This window comes from Diorhabda sublineata, chromosome 9 (genome assembly GCF_026230105.1).
Source record: "Diorhabda sublineata isolate icDioSubl1.1 chromosome 9, icDioSubl1.1, whole genome shotgun sequence".
In the NCBI taxonomy this organism is placed as follows: Eukaryota; Metazoa; Arthropoda; class Insecta; order Coleoptera; family Chrysomelidae; genus Diorhabda; species Diorhabda sublineata.
The window spans coordinates 19,807,770-19,834,021 of NC_079482.1; the positions used below are offsets into that span (position 1 = coordinate 19,807,770).

The window sequence follows — 26,252 nt, forward strand, 5'->3', positions numbered from 1 at the left end:
ACTCGTGTTTAAATCAATCATAATTAAATTTATTTATAGGAAGGTCTATATATCATGACTCGATATAATTTCCTATTTTTAGCTTTGCTTCTCTAGTTTCTAATTTTTTATCTCCTTTCTCACCGCGACTATCCTTTCTACTTTTTGTCGATATTTCTTCCACTCATTCTACGTTTTATTTTTTTAGATAATCTTACATTATTCATTCTTTATGAGTAATCAATTTTAATGTTTTTGTAATATATATTATATAGGATTGGTCAAGTAATTTCTTTGGACATAAGTCTTTCGTAACGTTTGCCTTTTCTATCTTTTATTTCTATTTTCTATCTGATTTTCTGTAGAATTAACTGTATTTAAATTATTGGGGGATTCTTCTATTTCTATTTTATCTATTTTAATTTTTAAATTCGATGTTTAAAGAGTTAAGATCATAATTGTACAAAATCGAATGATAATATTGAATTATTTTGCGCTGCCGAGTTTAACTGGTAGAAGGCCGGGGTTACCTTGGAGATTCCGTGGTGTAATAATTTCTTGGAACCCGAGAATTCCCGGTAACCTGAAATAATAATGTGAAGTAAGAGTGGAAGGAATTTAGTGGGTGTTTGATAATGTCCATATGTATTTTACTTAATATTGCCGTTGTCACGGTTTTACGTTTCGTGTTTATTGTTTATAGCCTTAACGAATTTACTGTTTACGAGTTTTTCAGTCTTTTGTTTTTTCTAATAAATATATTTTGGTTTGGTGTGAATATTTTAGGATCTTCATTTTTTCTTGACAATATCTATAGGTTTTAATTTTACTGTAGAGTGGATAGAATTATTATAGTCCAAAATAGCAAATAGAATTTTATTTTTTATTGAGATATCGGAGAATCCTTGTGTATTTAATAATCTCAAGTGTTCGATTATTGTTGAATGGAAACGTTCAACAATGCAGTTTGATTGTGGGTGGTCTGGTGAAGAAGAATGTAATTTAATTTTATGTAGACTTAAAAGTTCGGTTACAAATGTATTTTTAAATTCTGTTCAGTTATCACAAATTTTTTTTGGGTATACCGTGATGACAGAAAAATTTAATAAGATTATTAGCAACTTCTGTTCCTGGTAAGGCTTCTAAATAATAGGCTTGAACTGTCTACGATTGTTAGAAATACTGAATTTTCGAATGTGAATGAATCATTTAGTATTTGGTTGCCCATATTATTGTTAAAAGTTCTTTCTCAAGTGTTGAATATGATTGATCTGAATCGTTTAGTGTTCTTTATGCATACGCTACGAGGAGATCTTGACCTATCGGGCCTTGGGATAGGATTGCTCCTAACGCTACATTTGACGCATCTGTTGTAAGGTTCAATAGTTTCGAAAAATCGGGATACTGTAAAATGGGTTCATTTATGAGTAGATTTCTGCAAGTTTCGAAACAAGTTCTGTATTCGATTTTAGCACCTTTTTTAAGACATTTCGTTAGAGGTTTTCGTGATTTTGGCAAAGTTTTTGATAAATTGACGATAATATCCGAGTAGTCCGAGAAATACTTTAATCTGTTTTGGTGTTTTCCGAGAAATAAATGAATTTTGCATTATCATTATCAATTCAAGGTGAATCACTCTCTTATATTCTGCGCGGGCTTTTTTGTTGTTATCATGGTCTTACTATTATCGAAAGACATTTTTAATTAGATCTGAAACGTAAATGTTCTAGTTTTTTATAGGTTATTATAATTTACTAGTTTTTTTTCCTGAATTAGTGACCCCTTTTAAATATAGAATGCCTAATAAAATGTAATTCCGAAATCTAAAATATGAAAACAAACAAGTCAACATTATATAAACATTTCCAGAATTTATTTTTTTTTTTATCAACTTTAATACTACTCAGGGCCCATATTTCAACATAACGTCTCACAGATAATTGATATAAAACAGAATTAATGATACTACATGAGGTATTAATGGTCAACAGGTAGTCCTAAGTTACAATGCATTACTTAAAAGTAGTATTTTAGAATATTTTAAATTTATTTATAAAAAAGATATTTTGTATAAAAAACTTAATTTCAATGTCTACATACTATAAGTTGTTTTCATTTGTTTATACAATAATTTGTAAAATACTTTTTCGGTTTTTGTTTAATTATTAGCTACCATTATGTCTTGTCAACTTATATCAGGTATGTGTATTTTCTGTGCTATATCCTAGAATCTATCTTTCCCTGCTAGCAATTCGTGATCGTTGAGCATTTGGAGATCTTGAAATTGTAAGAATTTGTCTTGATCCCGGATATGAGCATAGTTTGCAGAAAGGCACATGAGATAATGAATCTGGAACAAAATTGTCAACTTTAATATTTCGTACTTAAAAATATTGCGACGGGGAAAAAATAATTTCACTTTTTGACATGTTTTTACAAGTTATTTAATATTATATATAATTAATTAATATGAATTTTAAATATTAATTAATGATATATCATTATGCGCCATTCTTATCAATCGGATTTTGCCACTCTTCATTTAATCTAAAATTGCTCAAGCTTTCTCCATATTTAAGTATACAACTATATAAGTTATTGAAATTGTTTTCTGTTGCAACTATTTAAAAAATTAATTTATAATTATTCACTAAAAATGTGATTTATATATTATTTATATGAAATACAGGGTGATACTTTACATACTCCTGCCATATGTAGAGTCCCTCAAGGACGATGTCACATGACATAAATATAATAAATTCTAGTTGGCTATAGAGTATAGATTTTTAAATTTTTTTCATGATTTAGTATACTAATGTCAAGCTTTCGACTGGTATTAGCTAAACTTACAAATTCCATGAGCGGCTTTTGAAAAATCAATTTAGGGATTGGTATTGGACATTGCACCCTGATTTGATTCTTCAAATTCACAGAAAAGTTTCTGGCAAACTAATAATCGTACAAAAAACGGTAGAATATCTATGACTACCTTCTCATATCCATGAGTGGATTAGAATAACTTGTCTATTTTCAGTTCTTTTATTAACTTACCAGACTCAATATTACAAGTAAAGAAGCGACTGTCGCCAAAATGAACATTATTTCGATTTTTTCTACATGATCTTTACAAAACCCTTTCACAGCACTTTCTCCTGACACTTTCATGTGCTCTTGTCTTGTACCTTCTGGAAACATGAAGTCTAAAACACAAATAATATGTAACATTTCAGACTAGGGATATTGTTAATGTAAACTTTGTAAACAAGTTCAAATTTCATATATATAAATAAAAGTATACACTTACAGAATTGAGTTAAATCAATGTCATCTTGGAAAGATGCTACTCTTGGATTTTCACACATTTTCCAAAATACTGTGAACACAAAAGTGGAAATCACCAAGAAGCAAAACATTATCAGCCAAGCTAATTGTAGAGTATAAGTTACACACATAAACTAGAACAAAAAAAATATATATTGACAATTTTAAATTTGTTTCCATGAAATTAGTTAATGGCAAAAAATATATAAGGATTTTATTACGCAGTAACGCCACCGAATGAATCACAACATGAATATAGCCTAGAAGACATAAACCATTGTAAAATCTATTTGGATGGAGATATCCTGTGTGGCATGTTGAGAAATGGAATATACCCATAATCCAATGAAATTCAAACATATATTGAAGAATAAAATGTCACAATCAATTATGTTAACACATTATTTCATATACCCTAGACCAGTAGGGCCCAAGCCACACAGATGGGCAATTTGATATTTAAGGGTGACAATTTGACAATTGATTTCGCAAGTTTAAAGGCCCGATATACATTGTATAGATATAATTAGTAAGTAGTTGATTTTATTGCTTTATTTTTGAAAAGCTAAATATATTATATCAAGGAACAAATAAAACTCTTGTCGATGCAAAAGAGAAGATATTTGGTTGCATCACCTTAATTGATTTGAACAGTTTCTCGGCTCAAAAAATATGAAGTGACTCTACTTTACTTATCACTATCAATTATTTGAATATTCTAGCTGCTGATTTGAGAGGAAGATTTACTGATTTAAGACAAATTGCTTTGTTATCAATTACTAGGTGATTTTTTTCTAAAACTTATTCTTATTAAAGTTAATTTCCTTATTTTCACAATTCCCAACCCAATTTTATTCCAGTATACATATTGTTCTATTGTTATCTCCAACAGCATAAAATAAAATGGAATAAAAATACAGTAGGGGCATTTTATGTACAACAGTCGGTAACTCCGTTATAAAGGAAATTAATGCTTTGCTTCTATTTGAAAAATGATTCAAAGGACAAGTCCTACTGAACTTTCCCCCAAATTCAATCATTTTTAGGCAAAACCCATCTTATCTTTCCTGAAAATTGAACAAAATTCCAGTTTTAAAAAAGATGCACAGTCGCAAAGTAATTTTTTAAAGGTGCAATTATTCATTTTCTATATAACAGTTCTATTATAACATTATTGTTTATTATAATACAACTTAGTTATTTTATCAATGAAACCCCACTGAAGACGACAAATTGTTTTATTGAATTTTTTGCTCCTTTAAGTAAGAATATAACAAATATACATTTTTGAAACTACTTACAATTGCACAACTTAGTCTGCCACTAACTCGCCAACCCCATCCCCTATAAACTTTGTGTCTAGTTGCACCTGTTGCCAGAAAACCCAAGGTCAAAATCATCAATCCAAGAGCACCCATACATGCTCCTATTAGAACAAATGTCATCTTTACAGCATCCATCCTTAAAAAACAAAATATTTTAAATCATAATCATATTTATTTTCATACAAGTTTAAACTCAATTCTAAACTGATATCCACTCATTGATAAGCAAATTTCTCGTAGAATAAAATCAAATAGATTTACACAGAGGAAATTAACCCAATAACTGAATTTTGAGGGATGCTGAGGAAACATTTCAGTTCATGTTAATTTAAAATAACTTTATAGAAATCGCAACTTAATATATGTACTAAAATAATCAATAAATCATTGTCAAATATATCTTTGACAAAACAGTTGACTTACCAAAATAATTGTAGATTAAAAACTTCACTAAACATAAGTACTGCCAGAGTTGCTCCTCGGTACATAGTACCACAAAAAATAACTACTCCTAACGCACACATTATTGTTGCAATGAGTGTAGCATATGGTACCCTGGTGAGGCATTTTTCAAAACAACCTGAACATAAGATTATAATAAATATATTATTATGGTGATTAAAGAACCAAGAAGAGGATATCAGTTACATTTTCAGAACAATTTTGAAAGACAAATAAATGCAAACTTTTAGATTTTCATTTGAAACAATTCTTATAAGTAAAATAAAAGGAGTAAAGATTTCATATATATATGACAGCATAGATTTTTTAAGCAATCTTTTTCATGATAAATTACAATAGCTTCTTACTTTTAGATTCGTATTCATCTTCTGATTCAAGGATTGAATTAAGTGAAAATACACTCGTTTGTGATTTTGATACATCTCTATCTAAATTTGTTTCTAAATAGGGCCTTTCAAATGTGGTAAATCTCTGGTTATAATTACTCGCCATATTCAGAAAACGAATAACAATGACTAATTCAAAAATTTGATTATTTATTCTTATCTTATAACTAACCACACCTGTGATAAGATAAATTGGATAACCAATCATCATTATTGTTTATAAATACTGGTACCTACCCATTGTGTTCAATGATTCATTCAATTCTTTACAATCTGGTTACAATATTGCTGATTTCTTAATTCAACTTATTCACATAATTAATGAGCAATCAGTCACGAAGAACTATCAATTAATTAAGAAATAATCAACTGAAAAAATGAAATGAAGATGTATTCACCTTTGTGTATAAAATTTCTCTTTTAGTGCATAATAATTGACATATACAAGTTTCAAGTATTTTTGTATATTTCCATTTTGTATCTCTTTTGCTTCAATAAGAGTAACAAAAACAACAAATAAGTATAGAACAGTAAGAATAGGATGTGGTTCATCTATGGTAGAAGTTCCAGTCCTGTATATATCGAAGTTCTACAATCGTTGATCGAAGCATAGATAAAATGTCATACTATGTAATATGTAATACTTAAAAAATGAAGTTTTACATATATGCTTTATCGAAAGTACAATCGGGTCATTGATGAATTGATTTTAAAGTAAAGGAAGGAGCAATAAACAAAAGTTTGGTGGATCAGGATGGTTATTACATATGACGGTCGGCAATATTCGTTTTACCGTAGGCGCGAAATATAAAAATTATTTTATAATGAATAAAATTACATATGTAATGTAAACAGAGTATTGAGTATGTTATCTTCTTCTTATTTTTTATTCTAGTATCTAACACATTAAGCTAACTACTAAAACTAAGGTCACTAAACATTATACTTTTATAAGCTAGACATGTGCAGTAACCTCTCCCTTTCCTAACTAAGGTTATATGTCGAATGCGACAAAGTTCCAATAACTCTATTTTTGAAGATAAAAACCTTTAAATTTAACAATAGAACATCTTTAAGTGAAAGATCCCATGGAAATTGTAAGGCGTTAGTGAATAATATAAAACTTAACAAATAGACTATGATAGATATATTTATAAAAATTTTGAACAAAACAACGATTGGTAGCAGATCAAACTCATTGAAAAACTTAATTAAGAGAAACTCCAGACATACAGAAAGGTACAACTGCGTACAAAAAACAAACAGACAATTAAAACAAAACCACCATTTAAAATAAAACATGTTTCAAAACACACAACCTTACAGCCACTACACTCTATATACACTTCTTATAATAATCAGATTGTTAAGGCTTTCATAAAATTAACAACCAACTTTTCACAATTTAATAATCTTATAATGAACCGGACAATAGATATTTAGAATCTAAAAGAATCCCTGAGTATTTCCGTTTAATGTGAATACATCCAAAATTCAAAATAGCATCTCACATCTTCTTATACTGTATCTAGCTTCAATTTATTTTAAATTGTAATTATTTATTGAAAATACTTACATGAGGTATTAGAACACAATCAAACATTTCTAATTGAGCTGTATACTGTCCAACATCTTGTTCTTACATAAGGAAAAAATTGAAATGGAGAAAAATTTTGTTGGTTAGCCCACAACTTATAAAATGACAAAAAAACTATAATAAAAGTTAAGGATTGTTAATCAAAAATAAATAAATAAAATCGCTCAAAAATAAAAAAAACCCAAACCGAGAAGAGCTTCATTTTCGTTTTCTTCTGGCCAAAATCTCCCTTCAGAAATAGTTAGACAAATACAACCCAACGTAACCACCAAAACCCCAGCCGTGCAAAGGAACTATTCCTATGTCAGGGCCTACTCCAACAAACCCCCCTCCTTACAAAAATCCTCCGTGTCCTACCAAACTTTAACCAACGAAACTCTTCCTCTTATTATTTATTCCGCCAAGCATGGATATACGCAATCATCCATTAAAAATTAGTGATATTCGAATCTATGATGTAGAATATAAAATCTGATTACGCAACTTTAATAGTCTACAACTCAGAAACGAGGAGTAGTGTGGGAACGTTTTTTTATGTTTTTTATGTCACGTCATCTGCTCACTCCCGAATATTTGCATCAGAGCACCCTGTGTTATGAAGTCAAAAAATTATTGGAAAAAATACTCTGTAGTGATTAATAGAATATTAGAAGCTCATATATATTTAGACTACGAGAATATTTACGTCATTAATTAATTAAATGATACTTTTCCACAAACAAAATGTGAAAGATTATATTTGAGAACACTAATTAGCATCATACGCAGTTTGATCCAAGAAGATGCATAAGATATTTATAATAATCTTGTAAAAATAAAAATAGAGTTAATTTCATACTTTCGCGGTCCCCTCGTTTTTTGGCTCATCCGATTTAGATGCATTTTTTTTAGAATCTTCGTTTTACGGCGGATTTATGAAAAAAATATCGGAGTAAAAAATATTTAACATTATTTTGGTTAGGATAGGTTAGATTAGGTTAGGTTAGGTTAGGGACGTGCTTAAAATTCAGAACAAATGTTCACACTTTCTGTCGACCTTAATAAGATACCATTTTTTTAATAATGAAAATTTTCAATTTTCCAAAGTTAACTTTTAATATTGTACACTTGATTACAATAAGTGATTTTAATAGATGTTTTTGTTCAAATACATTTAATGATTACTTAATAAAAAGATACGATTATATGTGAAAAATTGATTATTTTTAATTGTAAAAAGATGATAAATCAACATTTTTGTGTAATTTTGTTTTTTAATTTGTTCGTTTTTTTGTGTAGATTATGAAAATAAAAATATAACAACTTCATATGATTATTTGGTAAAAAGTTATCAACAATTATACGTGAATGGGTACATTTTTCTGAACATTTGAGCCCTGAAACCAATATAAGTTTGAATTTTATTTTATTTTTTAAAAAATTCATCGAAATCGGATGATTTTTCGATTTTTTAGAGCCAAAAAAACGAGGGGACCGCGAAAGTATAAAATTACCATGAAATAAATTCTTTGTATGCATTTCTAGCCATTATTTTCATAAATTTAGATATTCTCAATGTGAATGTAAAAGTCTTAAAAGTAATAATTTTAGAAATTTCTAAGATTCATACCCACCCTTAACTGTTATTTCTAGACAATGAACTTTTGAAATATTATGATTAGAAACAAACATAACTTATTTAAATTATATATATATATATATATATATATATATATATATATATATATATATATATATATATATATATAAATGTTTTTACTAGATTTTCTTTTAGCTGAGAACAATTTCAACTATTTTCATATTTACTCTATACCCAATATCAATCTTATCAGAAACTCTCTTTGTACCTTTCTTCTTATCAACAACGAATACTATCAATACCAAGAATAACTTCCTTTATGTCCATAAAAAATTACTTCCTATAGGTAAACCATCTGGATATAGGTATTACTAAAAGTCAACCCAACAACTAGAAAATTCTAATAAAAACCTGTCAAAATAAGTGTTTCTAATCGTAGAAAAGAGCAACAGTGGAAACAACAACGGAGTTTTTCCTCAAACTCAGAACGTTCAGCTTACCAGCAAAGAAAACTATGTTGTGGTTCTTAAAGCTATTTACTTAATCAAATTACCATCCCAGTGAACTATAAATACTACCAAGTTCACAAAAAGTAAAAAGAGCTACTTATTGACTACTCCATAGCGTTAAAAAATTATAAGGAGAGAGAGAATGGGCTTAATAATAATAATTATAATATGTACATATAATACTTCATACTAAATTGATTTATGCCAATCTATTAACTGGAATTCTGCCACAGAATAATAAGGTCTTTCAAGCAATCTCCGGAACTTATTAAATGTATTTGCCATTTTTAATTTTGAAGGTAACTGATAGAATAGTTTTTTGGCCCTCAAGATGATGGAATTTTTTACCAGATCAGAAGTGGGTATTGTTAAGTGAATGTCCAGGAAACTGTAAATAATGATAGTGCGGAGTGTGTGAACTTTTTAACTACTGCTGATATCAAATCAATCCTAAAGCGTAAAGTGCTCAATGAATGGGAGAAAAAATCGTCAACGTCCACACAAACTTCGTGAAGTGACAGACTGAGTAAAAACACTCTCAATACTACCGAAAAATCGCAAAGATGAAGTTCTTCACCGTCTCCGTCTAGGCCATACGCGACTGACCCATAGAAACTTATTTGATGCGAAAGCTGAACCAAAATGTAGCAACTGCAATTGCAAATTGACTATAAAACACATATTCGCAGAAAGATCATCCTCAAATCTACCATTCGGAACAATACGTGAAATTTTCGGACCTAAATACAATATTTCTAACCTCAAAAGTTACCTCAAACAGATCTCGATCATAAACTTAATTTAAAAAAATATGTATAGAGAAAACACTAAACTTTTACTGAATCGCTAATAACCCGTATACGGTTGATGAGAATTTTGTAAAAAAAATAGAATTCACAATTAGTTCTATTACTTAAATCTTAAAAATGCGTCAATACCCTGGATTGCTCTCTTGGGATGAAGAAGTTATGGAATTTGAATATGATGATTTCAATGTTAAAAGTTTGTAAATTTCAAAATTATATTAGACTTCAGCTTGTTAAGATGTATAATTGTATTATAATAAACTTATTATTTTTGAAAATCTTTGTGAAAACCAAAATCAAAGAGAAACAGTCATACCCTGGAAATACAGTTTTCTACCACTTTTCAGATACTATTTATCTCTTATTAGATCATGAATAACCTTCCAATCTAGTATGGTAGATTAGTAGAGTAATACTTCGTTACCATTTGCAGAAATATTTATTTTGTAGAAAGACGGTATAGAAATATATTTAAAAGGAGTCTATGAGAATACTTGAATTAGGTAGAAACTAACTTTGGACTTATTTTCTTTGATATTTATGTAATGCATATGAATAAATTTATTTTGAGTTCTTCATGACGTGTTTTAATACTCATAAAGCATTAAAGTTTTATAAATTAAGTTAAAATGCGTGATGTAATATAGGCATTATCGATAAAGAAGTATTGAATAAACCATACTGTAGACAGTAAAAAAATGCTTACTGCATATTTATATTATAAAAGTTACATGACTATCGCATGTAAAATGTTCACAATGATGTTAGCTCGAGTTATGTACTTATAATTATGCGATAAAATAGTATCCCACGCATTTTGTAAAATTAAATAAATACCTATCTATGGAAAGTAGTTATTCTAATGATAAACGGATATAGGTACCAACGGATACAAATTATACTGAAAAACAATGTCAGTACATTGTAAATATATAACATTATAACATCGAATCAACACACTTGACTTTTGTTACATTTTGCTGAATGTGATTGTGATCAAATTTACATATGTCTTTGTAGATCAATTTTTTTCCCCTATATTTAAAAAATTGGACCATCACGTTAACTTTGAAATGTTTCAGGTTATGTACTCGTTAAAAATTTAGAGTTTATTGACCCTACTGGAGAAAATGATTGTTTAGTACTACCATACATTGGTAGCGGAAAAGCTCTCCAGCTTTTTCTTTAATTCCGAGCAAGTATTGAAATTTTTTTAAGTGATATCATCGACATCTTGTGAAATTTTTTATGAAAAAGATAATGGCAAAGATAGTTAGCATACTATGTTAATTTGACAAATTATTTTCTCCAGAGTACAAATTTTTCTAAATTTGATACTGACATTGAAACCCATAGCCCAATTTTCAAGTGAAAATCATTAATTAACACTGGAAATATGATTAAGAACATATATCAAAACGTTGTTATATTTATTCCCAACATATCTTGAAATGTTAATCATGTCGTTGACGGCAAAAACTCTGAAATATATTTTAATAAAATGGTCGAAATGAAATGATTATGAAGAATAGAAATGGAAGCAAAAACAGAAAGTATAAAGAGGAAAAGAAAAATAGGATGTACGTCGAAAAAGACATTAATAAAAAACAGTATCATCATAATAATAAAAACCAAATTAAAGAATTACAACACTTTATAAGAGAACTATCAATAAACGAATTACGAAAATCCGGCGCCTTCAATGAAGAATGAAAACAGGACAATTCGTAGTTACTTGGCAGGACAAAATAATAGATATATTATTCTCATTTATACTCAAAAAATATAAGCTCCAATATATAAAAAGGGCAGATGTTAAAAAACTTCTGAACTTAGAGTTTACAATAAATTTTAAAAAGGGTGCAGGAAAGGAAAACAAGATATGCAGGATTCTCGTACTCCAGGTGTTTTCATTGTGATAAGTTACTGCGCATGATCGACGCTTCCATTCTCGTAACAAAACTACTTGTTGCCCTTTTTGAAACAAGTAGTGCGATACGATTGTCGAGAGTGTAAGGGTATACAGTAGGGAAATACAACTGTGGAGCGGCGTGTGTTAATATCAAAACAAACTTTATTGTGTGGTGAAAGCTTTTCTGAAGATTTCAAGTAAAAATGGAACTTACCTGTACAGAAAACTTTTCAAATGCTGCCAGAGCTTCGCGTGACAAAGTAATTTTTAATGATATTCGTGTCATAAACAATTTACTAAATGATGAAATGTTTTCAATACCAAAGTGTGATTATTTTCAAACAATTCAAAATGATCTTCAACCTTTTATGAGGAAAGTTGTGACAACTTGGATGTTAGAGGTATGTGGTCATATTATATAAATTAGATATTTTTTCTTTATGTTGATATCTTATTTAATCATTAATATTTTTAATCTATTTCAAAAATATTTTTTTTCTTATTTATGAATATCAAAATTGTTTCCATTTTGTTAATTTCGATATGTTATAATTAAATATTGATGTTCAGACAGACACAATCACGCACTTAATGAGTGATTTTGGTTTTTGTGCGGAATAGGAATGCGTGGCAACTCTCAAATGATTTTAACGAATTCAAAGAACTTCAAATTTGTTTTTTTTCAAGTTTATCATTAAAGTATATTAGTTTTCGAGATGAAAAATTGATCAAAATAAGCTTAAATAAGTTCATATTTTCTTAATTATAAAAACCCCGTTGATCTTTTTTAGGTTTGCGAAGAACAAATGTGTGAAGATCAGGTTTTACCCTTGGCAATTAATATCATGGATCGCTTCCTATGTATTTGTCCTATCAAAAAACAACAGTTGCAGTTACTTGGAGCTACTTGTCTTCTGATAGCAACAAAAGTTAGAAGCACAAACATGTTACCAATAGATCTTCTGTCGGCTTATACAGATTACAGCGTTACATATGAACATATATCGGTAAGTTTTTTATACCAGGGCTTTTGATATTCAATCTTTTTTTCATTTAGTTCCACTCACATACTTGAAAATTTTCAAATTTTTATTATGTTAAAAAATGCATGAAAATATAACTACACAAAATAATACTAAAATGTACTTAAATATTTTTTCATTTAAGGGAATGCTCAATTTCTTTAATAAATTTTTGTCTTATATACAAACATATATGAATTCTGATTTTTCATAACTCTACTTTTTTCTCATGGAAATGAATTTCCTTTTTTTATCAGTACCATTAGTACATGGAGCATGATGAAAAAATACTTCTCTTAGAATAAATTGAGGACATATAACTTAATGAAGATTTAATTGTTATATGACTGTTATACTTTTATTCATCTGGGATATTTTAAATATCAATGGAATATAATGTTGTCTCATTATTTGAAAAATGGTTGTCTTACAGAAACATAGTCAACGGATCAAATAACTATTCAGATCTCAATGCTCATTGATCCACATATCCTTCACCAATTAATATATAACATAAAAAAATGCCAAGTATATATAGAAATATTGTTTTGGAGTTTAATATCTTGAATTAATTAGACTCAAAATTAGATTGGAAAGAAAAATATCCTATTTGGACATCAGTATGTAAACTTTTTAGGAAAGTCATTAAAACTTGGAGCTTTAGTATTAGATCTTGAAAGAAAATATTTATGATTCAATGTATAAGTGGAAATAATCTGAAATTACATCCTTATAAGTTCTTGAAATGTTTATAGAACCAGAAAGGTCAAATCATTGTAAATTAACATGTGGATGATATAAATTTGTAACCAACAAACGCTGAACTATTTCTGCATTTTTTCAGTTTTATGTTAATTGTAATTTTTGGCAAGAATTATTTTTCTCATTATTTTTTCTACAGCACTTCATTGGAACTTTAAACATTCTTACAAGATAGTGACTTATCATGTTTCTGCAATTAAATCTAACTCCATAATTTTTTATATTTCTATTTTGTTTTCACATAATAAGTATTTTATTATTAAAATAGTCAGCAGGTTAAATCTTCCAGGACACCTTCAATTTACGCTATGGAATTCATGAAAACAAGTATATACTGAATGGTATATACTGAGTGTACCAAAATTCCTTGATTTTATTATTATACAAATGTCAATAATAGTGACAATTTTTTTTAATGGGAACCGCACAAGAATTACTCATATTTTATAAATTGATTAACATCTATAGTTCGGGCAAATTAGGATACTGAATAATTGTAGCAACTGTTAACAAAATTACGGGCACGGATTTTCGAAATTTTAGGACTTGAAACTCAAAAAAATTTTGAAATCTCGAAAACTATAAGGAATTCGAAAAAAAACTGTCGTATCAAAATATGTAGAGTACAAAATTCTCTACAAAAAAATACCCCGGATATTTGTTCCTAACCTCAAAATTTTCACCTTAAAATGGATTCATACATTCAAAAATATCTTGAATCGCGAATGACTCGAAAACTACGAGGAATTCGGAAAAAAATGCGGAGCAAAAAATGTACTACACAAAATTCTCTACAGATTGGTCTCGAAGTATTTTTTCCTACCTAAAACGCTCTAGTTTTGAGACAACTGGTGAGCTAGCCGTATGGACCTTGTAAATATAGAGAACCTAAAGGCGGGTTATGTCTGTGCGCTGGTCTCGACCCAACTGGTGAACTAGCCATCTGGACCTTGTAAATATAGAGAACCTATTGGCGGGTTTTGTCTGCGCGCTGGTCCTGAGACAACTGGTGAGCTAGCCGTATGGACCTTGTAAATATAGAGAACCTAAAGGCGGGTTATGTCTGTGCGCTGGTCTCGACCCAACTGGTGAACTAGCCATCTGGACCTTGTAAATATAGAGAACCTATTGGCGGGTTTTTGTCTGCTCGCTGGTCCTGAGCCAACTGGTGAGCTAGCCATCTGGACTTTGTAAATATAGAGAACCTATTGGCGGGTTTTTGTCTGCTCGCTGGTCCTGAGTTAACTGGTGAGCTAGCCATCTGGACCTTGTAAATATAGAGAACATATTGGCGGGTTTTTGTCTGCTCGCTGGTTTTGAGCCAACTGGTGAGCTAGCCATCTGGACCTTGTAAATATAGAGAACCTATTGGCGGATTATGTCTGCGCGTGTGGAAAGCATATTGGCTGGACTTGAGGACCGGGGTGGGTCGATAGTTTTGGTTCTATTGAAATCGATTGTGTCTCCAATATGTACTCGATGCTGGGCAAGGGAAGAGGAAATATCGGAATTGGTGGCAGAAAATAAGCCAATGGCCAATTTAGGAATAGGGGTAATCTAAACAAGGGATTTTATACACTCTATGGTGTTTTGACAACAAATTGTATTACTACAGAACAGTTTACGGTGGATATATGCCATTACACAACCGCATATTCTCTATTCTGTAACTTCGATCAGTGAAACTGCCTATTATGATTATTTGTGATATTTAATTTAGTAATTAATCTATCTTAGTGATATTCCAATTTTTTTATTTGGATCTTGCAACTGTACTTTTCCATAAAGTGTTCTGAACGGTCTGTCCTTTACCACTTTTAATCCCATTTAAAATAAATTTGTTGCAGTAAATATTATTTTCTAATGTTGGAATATGCTTTACTATAGCTGATTTTCGAACCCTCGGTAGTGGGTAATAATTGGATGACGGCAATAAACCATTTTAACCAAGAATGAAGTCATTAAAATTAACGTTGATTCGGAAACATAGAGCCCGTATCTTATTTATTAATCTCTTATTCAGATATTGATAACAATTTCTTACATTATTATTGGAAATAGGAATTCATTCATTTCAACTCACTTAATTTTGTCATCGATCACCAATAAGTCTCAAATATTATAAACTGCTCATTTGGTTTCGAATATTTTTTTAAAGGTAAATGGTCCTCACTTTATAAGCAATTTTCGTCATTCGGTGACCGATCTTTGAACAGATTTAGATGAACGTTTACTCTGAAATTATATAGAAATGTAAACATACGGAAACATAAGATGGTTGTCGACCGACATGCTTAATCAGCAGATGATATATTATAAAATAACGAGGCACATGTCTTTCACGGTTTTTTGTATAGTAAGATCTTTACTGAAACCTTTATTGTACTAAAATCTATTTAAGTACTAATCAAAATCCAAAAAGTTTGTAATAACTGTATTTTTGAAAATAAGATAGTTTTAAAAAGTGACAATTGTTGCAAACGACATTTCTATATTCTAAAGCTATGTTATACAAAGGTTCGATAGGCTCTTTAGATATATTTCGAACTTTCCGACCAAGGATGTGATTTTCTCGGAGAGGAATAGAAAACCTGATCTTGTTAACAAGAAATTGTTTTCTTCGGTACAAGGAGAACTGGATACATTTATAGGCTTGACAATTGTTTTTGAAGACTAGCACGTTACTGCGGAGGAAAATAGTATATAGTATCAATTAATAGGTTTCTGCTATAGTTCAACTCCTTGTTAATTTTTTAAATAAGAGATATAAAAAAATGTTGTCTACTAAAGTCTAACGAAATGAACTGATTTTTCGAAAAATTATTTCATGAAATATATACATTTTGCACACACATTAAACTCAACTCTATGTTTTCTATTGTAGCTAGTCCTTTTTTTCTAAATCTTGATTATATATACAAAATTTGATCTCTCTGTTATTTTGAGAACTATTTCAAATTTTTAGAAACACCCAAAAAGTTGGGTGTTTGAGCAAGTTCGAGGTAGGTAGGCTCCAACAGGTTCAGCATTAAGTGCTTACGAAGCAATGTAAATTAGTGTGCCATAAATTGAATTGGAGCTTTTACAAACAGACACAAAACATGATTCACTATTTATTTTGACAAATAAATTGGTCCTACATATATATTAGAAATTTATTGTCAATTAATTGTCCTTACAAGTAAATTTATTTCCACATCAGTTAACTGAAGATATCGAAGCGTGAACCCTCAACCCAACGGGTTTTTTGGTTGGGTATATTAACAGAAGGACATCTTACCGCCAAAATAAAACGGACTTACCATCTTGACTAATTTAAATAACTACAACCGTAAAGTTAATAATATGATAAAGGAAACTTTTTGTTATGCCGTCAATATCTTCATTCCATTTTCAACTGACACTTTTGTAATAATTATGATACCAATGATTTAATTGAATACCTATTGTACAAATATACAGGGTGGCGCAACGGAACGTGCGTATTGCATACGTTGATAAGTTGCTCTCGTGGATCACTTCGACGGAAAGCGTCGCGCTTTTTGTGTTCGTACGTTTTACGAGAACAGTCGTTCATACGTCTTGACAATTTAATTTAAATATGGGTTAACCGTTTTGAAGAAACCGGTTCCACGTTTAAACCACCAGCAAAAGGTCGCCCAAGAACGTCTAGGACCACAGATAATATTGATAGGGTGAAGGAGTCTGTACGAGAAAATCCGCATGTGTCTACTCGGAAGGGATCTTGTCGAGACAAAGTTTACAGCGAATTTTGAAGTTGGATCCTGAACTGCATTCTTATAAGCACCAGTTAACAAAGGATACCGACTTTGGAGCAACGTTGGCATTTGCTGAATATATGCTTAGTCGATTTTCCATGAGTTCGTAAACCGACAAAATATTCGTGATTGGACCGAAAAAAATCTAAAAATGAAACATCATAAACCACTGCCTAGTCCAAAAGTAACGGTATGGGCAGTAATCTCAAGCAAAAGAATTATTGGCCCTTTTTTCTTTGAAGATTCACGAGGACGAAACATCACCGTTAACACTGACAGCTATGTTGTTTGATTCAGAACTTCCGAAATCAAGAATAGCGAATACGAGAACCTGGTTCCAACAATACGGAGCGACCTGTCTCACATCAAATGACTCTATGTCGAATTTAAGACAGATGTTTCCTGCAAGACTAATTTACAAAAGGCCACCATGTAGCCCTAACTTGACGCCACTTAATTTTCTTTGGGGATACTTCAAACAAAATATCTACATGAACAATCGGAGGGACATCAGTCAGCTAAAGGAAAATATCCGCCAGGAAATGGCAGCATTCACCCCAGATTTATTTACAAGAGTTTTCACAAATCTGCGTTCGCGTTCTTCGACAGGGCCGTCATTTAGATGATTATATTTTTTTAAAAAATAAACTTCATCATATCTTTTGTTTTTTCAGACTATACTTTATAAATGCACGTTCTATTGTGCCATCCTGTACAATTATTTAAACATGGGATCGTATCGTAGACCAAACGGAAATGTGGAGTATATATAATGTTCAACTCATAATATCTAAAGCATTAACGGAATCTGAAACATTTGATGTAATGTCGCAGTTTGGGTGATCTTGAATTATATCTATATCACATTGAATATATTCAAGGTTTCAACTTCTTTTCTCCCTCTACCTTTCCATGTGACTGTCAACGATTTCGGTCTTCGTTTACTGATGCTTCCACTCTTTTCTGTCTCTTACTAATTTTTTCATCTTTTCCTTTCTTATCATCTACCCCCATTATTCGGTACATCCCATTTTTTAATTTAAGTGTTTTCTCTTATTAGTTTGTTTGCTATGTGTCTTACGTATCAATTTCTATATTTGTCCTACTTTGTTTCCTTCTTAGGTGTTTCATCTCGATGCTTCTTCGTTCTTTCTCAACGACCAATTTTCACTGGCGTACTTTATTTTTCGTATCGTTATTATATTCTGGATTTTCATCGTTACCTCCATGTCACTATCTTTATATCTAACTTTTGTCTTATTTAGTATGTAGTACAATATTATTGATTTATTGTCATTATGTATTATTCCTGCCTCTATCTGACATATGTCAATAAAGTTTATAGCGAAATATTCTTATGCCATTACAATGTCAGTTGTCACGTCTTTCATTTTGACGTTTTTCTTTCTATACGAGGTCTGGCTTAAATAACGAGACTGCGCGCCTAGAGGGCGCTCTAGACGGGTGGGATAAAAAACGAGTAGTGCGTTGGGTATCTAGATATCTTGTCTATGCACATCCCAAAACACATTTCGGTCACTATTATAATGTTTGTGCCGTAGCAGTTTGAAACGAGCGTGTTTTTTCTCGTTAAATTGAAAAAAAACTTCGATTGAATGCTATAAATTTCTCCAAGAGGCCTATAGGGAAAATTCTCTATCTCGTGCGCGTGTCAGACGGTCAGACTGTCAACCAGATTTACTATTTGTCAGTTTTTGCAACACTGCGAGAATGAGTTCGTAAAAAAACGATCCCAGTTATGGAAGAACAACTCGTGGACTTTGCACCGGGTCAACGCACCTGATCATAACGCGCTATCTGTGAAGCAGTATTTGGTCAGTAAGCGCACTCCAGTCCTCGAACACCCACCGTACTCACCAGATTTGGCACCGTGCGATTTTCTTTGTTTTGCCTCGATCAATGGAAAAAACGTATGGAAAGGTGTGTGGCGAGGGAAGGGGAGTATATTGAAGGGGAGCATTCGAATGTAGAATACTTTTTTAATAGCTTCTAAAACTTATTTTTGGTATTTGCTCTTAGTGCCGCAACATCTGCATATTATAGTAGTGAGCTCGTTTTTACTGTTTTGAGAATTTTGTTGCAAATTATCCTGTTTTTACCATTCTTTTTTTTTCGTTTTTTTTTATCTTTTCAATAATCAAAAATGAAATCTTTTCTGATTTCATCCCTGCTATCTGTACTTTAACCTTCATGTTCTCATATGTGCTTCTAATAGCAACTTTTAGTTCCTCAGATATTTGGTGACTGCTTTTAAATTATTACATTTTCGAAATATTCCTTCTCTTCGAGATTTCTTAATATGAATGTATCATCAGTTTCTGCCTAGTCAGAATGTTGCCTGATCTTCGAATTTATATTCAATGTTTTCTCTTAATGTATTTTTCAGAATTCTAGTGTGTAGAATAAAATGGCCCAATAATTAACATATTGTATCTGGTCCTCTATTATATGTATTGATATTAAGAAATTATTTTCCCAGTTTCTCAGTATTTTCCTTGATTTTTCCGTTTCTCGTATACTCTCTAAATTCCTGTCTTGTCTCAACCATTTAATTATTTCTTGAGCTAGGTCATCCTCTTTACTTGCTTTTCTTTCGCTATTTTATGTGTAGCTTTTCCTTTTTTTATTTTGTGCTATTCTTGATGCTCTCTATTCTCTGTCTATACCATTTTTTATTCATTCTCATTTCTCATTGCCTTTTCCTTTACTTTTCCTAATTTGTTTCTGTAACCAGATTTATCCACCTTATGTATTTCTACATTATTGTTTGGTTTTTTTGCTATGCCATCCTTTTAATCTCTACATTCCACCAGATCTTTTTTTTAGGCTTTTTTTATATGTTCTTTTTCCGCATATCTTCTCCACGACTATTAATAATATTATTTCAGCTTTTTCTAATTTGTAATTGGAATTTCTTTCTGCTCAATTGTAGGTTTCTATTTTCTGAATACTCTTCGTATAATTTGATGGATACTAAGTAGTCTTTGAGGCTCTTATTGTTTGTTTCCTATGCCACGAATGTATGTTTTCAGTTATTAGATAATTTTTTATACAAGTTGATGATTCTTACTCATACAAATATAAAAAACACACATTTAATGACAAACATTCAAAAATCGTTGAAACATAGTAAACTTTAAGGAAAAACAATTAGAAATTGTTCACGTACATAGAAACGAGAAAGCTATCAATGATAAAGAAGACAGAAACAATTTGAGTGGAATTTATAATTCTATTTTTCAAATGTAATTGTGCACAATTTGATTTGAGGATTACTTCTTTTTGTTTCGATTCTTTTAGCTTAACATGTCACTAAAATGCGGCATACGTCCGGAGAATTGTCTTCAACAATCTTTTGTTAAATCTTCTGCTTCTTATTGACTCAAGGGTCAGCAGTCATTATATTTTGATGGTCATTTTCCTTTTTAGACACTGATAACGTCTTACCACAAATTAGTTGGAAAAAAAATTATGTAAGGGTGTTCAACCACCTTACATCCTGTTTAAGAAGGATATATCCTGAATATATCAATAAATGTAGGTATCCTCATTTCATTTTTCTATCGTTCTGATGTAATTAGTAGCTACAATTACGGAAAGTGTAATGGTTCTTTTCTATCGTAACTGTTCACTTTTGTAGTTTTGTATAAATCAAAATAAACATATAACAATAATACTTTTAATTAATAATAATTAATAAAACATGAAAACTTGTCAAAAATTGACGTTTTCACCTAAATAAATAGATCAAAACGTCAATTCATCATCAGTCCTTGTCCTTGAATAATTATCCTGAATAGAAATGATGAACAAATCTAAAAACAGGGTAAACAAAAAGAAATTGATTATCAAAACGTAAAAAATTTTTTCCTTGCCAAATGTATAAGGACATTCCCAACAACTGTATTTATTTCAAGAAAAATAATATATGATATTTATGCTTCTAAAATTTCTTGATTTTAGGTTTCTTCTGTTTTAAAATTAGTTTTTTTTAATAAATAAATTTTGAAAGGCAGATAAAAATTTACGTTTCGACTTATTTAAGTCAAAATATGATAAAGACACTGGCAATTTGCGTGTTTATATTAATCAATAGATGACCTACATCACGAACATGAAAATAAGAATAAAATCAAAATAGAAAATTTGTTCTGATAAGAAAAACCAATTTTTCCTTAGTCCTTACCTCTCAAATATGTAGCAGTAATCAATTTTCATGATATCAAATTATGTAAAATTAAACATAACATAAGAACAGATACGAAACCAACTTGGTCCTCAAGATATTTGAAATTCAAATCGTGTCATCCTATGTCACAAAAAAAATAAGTGATAAGTTTGATTGATAGATCTGTCCAACTATCAAATCCTGTCAATCAAATTTCTATTTTCAATATAAACACGCAAATTGTCAGTGTCAAATCATATTTTCATAAAGTCGAAACGTCGGTCTGTCAAAAATTTAAAAAAAAAAAACAAATTTCAAAACAGAAGAGACCTAAAATAAGAAATTATTTATTTATACAAATATTTAATATCCTACGACCGTATCGTTAATGAAATCAGGAAGAGAGATCTGTTAAACACAGACCATATATCAATAATTACAGTAGATTCGTCATTAGCCCTTTTGCGGTTATATTCAAATATCTCTAGGGTCACTGCTGTCATATTTTTATTAGTGTTCTGTAGCGATTTTCGTGATGTGACATCATTAATAATCTCTGAGACTTGCATAACTTTACATTCCCATCGTTAGACCAAATTACTGATGGGAATTTTTTTCTATACGATTATTTAGATATTTGTAGATAGAGACCAAAATTTTACCGAAACGTCAAAAATATATTGAATGAAATTATTGAGCTAGACCTAAAATCAAGAAAATTTATGAACTGCCAGAATAGTGTCTCTATTTTTCTCATGACATGTTGCAGTGTCGGAAAGCGGATCATTGCATTATGTTTATTTAATATATCGTGAAAACATCACCCTTCAAAAAATCCACCCTTATTGTGCTATCTTCTGAATTCATCAAATTTCTCATCGAATTTCGAAAGCTGTACTTTTGTTCACCTCACAGGTAGGTGCTATATGCGATGGTTTGGCGTAACTGTGAGAAACTGAGAAAATCTTTTGTTCCCCGTCTAGGACTTGATTCCGATACGGGCCACATTATCTCTTTAGGGGAAACAACCCTTGAATGAAAAACCGGAATTAATGTTCAAAGATATTCGGTTCTTTCTTTTGTTAATAAACGGATATGATATGAATTTTAACTTTTCGCTATAGGGTGCTGATAAGGAGGAATGTGCTTTGAATTTCTACCATTTCTCTCTTCAAGATTTTTCTTCTTCTAGTTATTTCCCCGGAAGAGGAAAGAAATTAATAATATAAGTGTATACGTTAATCAAAACCAAAAAAATATTTCAGAGGCATAAATCCTCAAAAGATTTATACATATTTGAACTTGTTGTAATAGATGTAAATGTGTTTTTCAAAACATTACAAAATTTAACGCACCGCAATTCTTAATTAATTAATTCCCAGACGATGAATACATAAGTATTCGAAAGCTCGAAAATATATTATAGTTAGTCCACTTTGGTGTTTCCTTGCCACGTTCCCAATAAAAAAATGCTCTTATAGACTCTAATAGAGGGTTCTAGTTACACGGCTCGTACTAAGTAGTATTGAACATAACTTTTTCAAAATTAGATTTATTGGGCTAAATTACAAGTGAACTCAAACATTATTTAATTTTACACCAAAAAGGTACTCTTGGTAAAACTCGATACTGTGTACCGTTTTCGGTATAGTTGGATTAGAAACTTATGAAATAATAACCGATGCTGGTATGAAGTAATGATAAATGTATTAAAGAAACAAAAAATTACCAGATGAAAATTTGAAGAAAAAAAAGGGTAAAAACTATCAATGGATGTCAGTTTTCTATAGAGAAAATGCTATTGCAGTTATTGATAATCAGCTATTGGGGGCCTTAGTATGAAACAAACAACAGTTTGAGTTCCAGAACCGCAATACTTGATCATCAAATTGTTGGTTGTTTCATACTAAGGCCTCCAATAGCTCAGTGCCCATACTTACAACGAAAGCCTTCAGTTCCAATTTTTTAATTGTATCCGTTTTATCGATGAGATCTCATTTACACGACAGAAAATTTTCAATTCACATAATACTTAGTAATTAATAATAACAATAATTAATAACTTAATAATTGGTTATTACTTCATAATTTTCAAATTCAAATATTCCGAAAACGGTACACAGTATCGAGTTTTATCAAGAGTACCTTTTTGGTGTAAAATTATATGATGAGTTCATTTGAAATTTTTCATAATAAATCTAATATTGAAAAAGTTATGTTCAATACTACTTTGTACTAATCGTGTAACTAGCGCTCTCTAAAAACAAATTCATTCGTTCATTCATAAATGTTTTTCGTTTATTTGATATTTCATGGTTCGTTATCCATTTTTATTTTTTTATCGTATTGATGACCTCTTAGTCTATTTTCTAAATACTGAGATGTTTGCCCTATGTAGGCAACATCACAATTAGTACAAGCAATTGTTATATAATATTACTTCTTTTGTTTTTTTTTGGCGTTTTAGATTTTAACTTTGGATAATGTATTATGTCCTATATGACTTATTCTAATATCATATTTATTAAAATTATTCGATAGTTATTGGGAAAGTCCTTGTACATATGGTAAGGAAAAATGTTTTTGTTTTGATGTTTCGTTTCTGTTTTGCTTTTTAATTTATTCCTTTCTTGAATATTTCAGACATAAAAACAAATTCATTGGATGTATCAGCTTCCAAATCCTATTCGTACAAATTATTTAGGTCTTTTTTATCATTTATAGCTTTCTTGTTCATATGTATGTAAACCATTTCTAAAAAATCTCTTTTACGTGTATTTGATTCCGTTTCAACAATCTTTACTCTTTGTTTACTCTTTGTTATGTTATTAATATTTTTTTGTGACATAGGTTGACATGATTTGAAGTTAAACTATACTAGTATACATATTTTTGAAATGTAGCAACGAAAAAAAAAATAAATATTTTTTGTGGTTAGAACATATTTTTATTTTTATCTTGATATTTATGTTGTAGGTGATCTATTTGTTAATATAATTATGCAAATTTTCAAGTCACATTTTAATAAAGAAATAGATCGAAACAAAAATTTTTCACCCGTCTAATAAACTAAGTTTCAATTAAAAGATATCTTAAATCAAGCCTATTTTTATCAATACGTAAAGAACTCAAAAATAGCCATAATATAATTAAAAACAAATGGTAATTATACACTTTCACGGTTACCTGGTTTTTTGGCTCTAGAAAATCGAAAAATGGATGGATTTTAATGATCTTGGTCTCAAAATGTTCCATTTTACAGCAGATTTATAAAAAAAATTAGTAGAAATAGCTGGAATGAAAATTTCTCGTAGATTTACTGTTTTAAATCGTAAAAAAAACGGTTTTGCAAAATAATCCTTTACAAAAAATTATGGTAATTATACACTTTCGCGGTCACCTGGTTTTTTGGTTAGGTTAGGTTGGCTCTAGAAAATCGAAAAATGGATGGATTTTAATGATCTTGGTCTCAAAATGTTCCATTTTACGGCGGATTTATAAAAAAAATACGAAAATTAAAAAAAATAAATATTTTTTACAGTTTCATGACTTTAAATGCAAAAAAATGACTTTCTACATATAATCCTTCGTAACTGTTTCTGACGTCGTGGAATCAAGTTCGTATATTTTTTTTCGCAACTTACATAAATAAATGAATATTTTGAAAAAAAAGGTTTATCTACTATTTAAGGTTTAAAACTATTAAAAACCGCAAATTCAGCCACTACCCCCGTGATTTTCATAAATTCGTTGTAAAATGGAACATTTTGAGACCAAAATTATAAAATTTATCTATTTTTCGATTTTTAATGGTCCAAAAACTATTAACATTGAAGAATATAGTACGAAACTATTCACGAAAATTAATTGTTTTTCATCGATTTCATTTTAAGTTATAAAAACTGAAAAAATCATTTTTTTTGAATTTTTTTTAAATTGTTTATTAATTTATGTAGAATACAAAAAAAATATAAGGACTTTATCTGATAATGAGATAATTTTTTGTAAAGGATTATTTTGCAAAACCGTTTTTTTACGATTTAAAACAGTAATACTATGAGAAATTTTCATTCCAGCTATTTCTACTATTTTTTTTTATAAATCCGACGTAAAATGGAACATTTTGAGACCAAAATCATCTAGAGCCAAAAAACCAGGTGACCGTGAAAGTGTATAATTACCAAACAAATTATCTATAGAAGAAAGTTTCATACCATACAATAACACAAAAAGTGGTGTAAATCTACTATTAACTGAGAGATCTAAAACATAATCAAGATCTTCTAAATCGCATTAATTAATTAGCAAACAAATTGCATGTACATTTCACAATAATAATATTAAATTAGAATCATTTTCTCTAATAGAAAAAATACAAATATTGCTGTACCTTATACAAATCAAGTATCAGTAAAACACTACACCAATGTGCATATGTCATAGATCAGAGAACTAAATTTACTAAATTAAAATAAAAAGTTAATACTCTATATTGAATTATCCAAAAAATTACGTACGACTGTGGAATATTAATGTGATTGGGAAAATACAAAATGTTCAGGACATTCAGAGGATAATTACCAATTGCATCAAGCTGAATCCCTGTTCTATATCGGTTGTA

General features: G+C 30.0%; 2 protein-coding genes across 3 annotated transcripts in view; one reads left to right on the forward strand and one right to left on the reverse strand.

The window, feature by feature from the left end:
• Positions 1–52: 52 nt before the first annotated feature.
• Positions 53–5,969, reverse strand: LOC130448830 (proteolipid protein DM beta). 2 transcript variants are annotated; one of them, XM_056786370.1, is made up of 6 exons: positions 5,714–5,969; positions 5,052–5,208; positions 4,605–4,764; positions 3,287–3,437; positions 3,034–3,182; positions 53–2,329 (listed from the first exon to the last, which is right to left on the reverse strand). In XM_056786370.1, exons 1-6 carry the CDS (start codon positions 5,715–5,717, stop codon positions 2,204–2,206), a joined length of 747 nt encoding a protein of 248 aa, XP_056642348.1. In that variant the 5' UTR covers positions 5,718–5,969; the 3' UTR covers positions 53–2,203. The 2 variants fall into 2 exon arrangements, with proteins under 2 accessions (XP_056642348.1, XP_056642347.1); XM_056786369.1 differs by lacking the exon at positions 5,714–5,969 and adding an exon at positions 5,438–5,651 and having other exon boundaries at positions 1,823–2,329.
• A 5,939-nt stretch (positions 5,970–11,908) lies between these two features.
• LOC130448831 (G1/S-specific cyclin-D2-like) overlaps positions 11,909–26,252 on the forward strand; it is a 57,510-nt gene continuing 43,166 nt past the window's right edge. Inside the window, exons 1-2 of the mRNA XM_056786372.1 lie at positions 11,909–12,280; positions 12,671–12,886. Coding sequence (XP_056642350.1) covers positions 12,083–12,280; positions 12,671–12,886 — 414 coding nt within the window. The 5' untranslated portion in view covers positions 11,909–12,082. The remainder of the gene's footprint in view (positions 12,281–12,670; positions 12,887–26,252) is intronic.

Coding starts and splice junctions, on each gene's coding strand:
- LOC130448830 (XM_056786369.1), bottom strand. CDS start 5,582: ATGGCGAGTAATTATAACCAGAGATTTACCACATTTGAAAGGCCCTAT. Junction 3,438..4,604: donor GCAGACTAAGTTGTGCAATT/GTAAGTAGTTTC, acceptor TTTTTGTTCTAG/TTTATGTGTGTAACTTATAC. Junction 2,330..3,033: donor TACTTGTAATATTGAGTCTG/GTAAGTTAATAA, acceptor ATTTTGTTCCAG/ATTCATTATCTCATGTGCCT.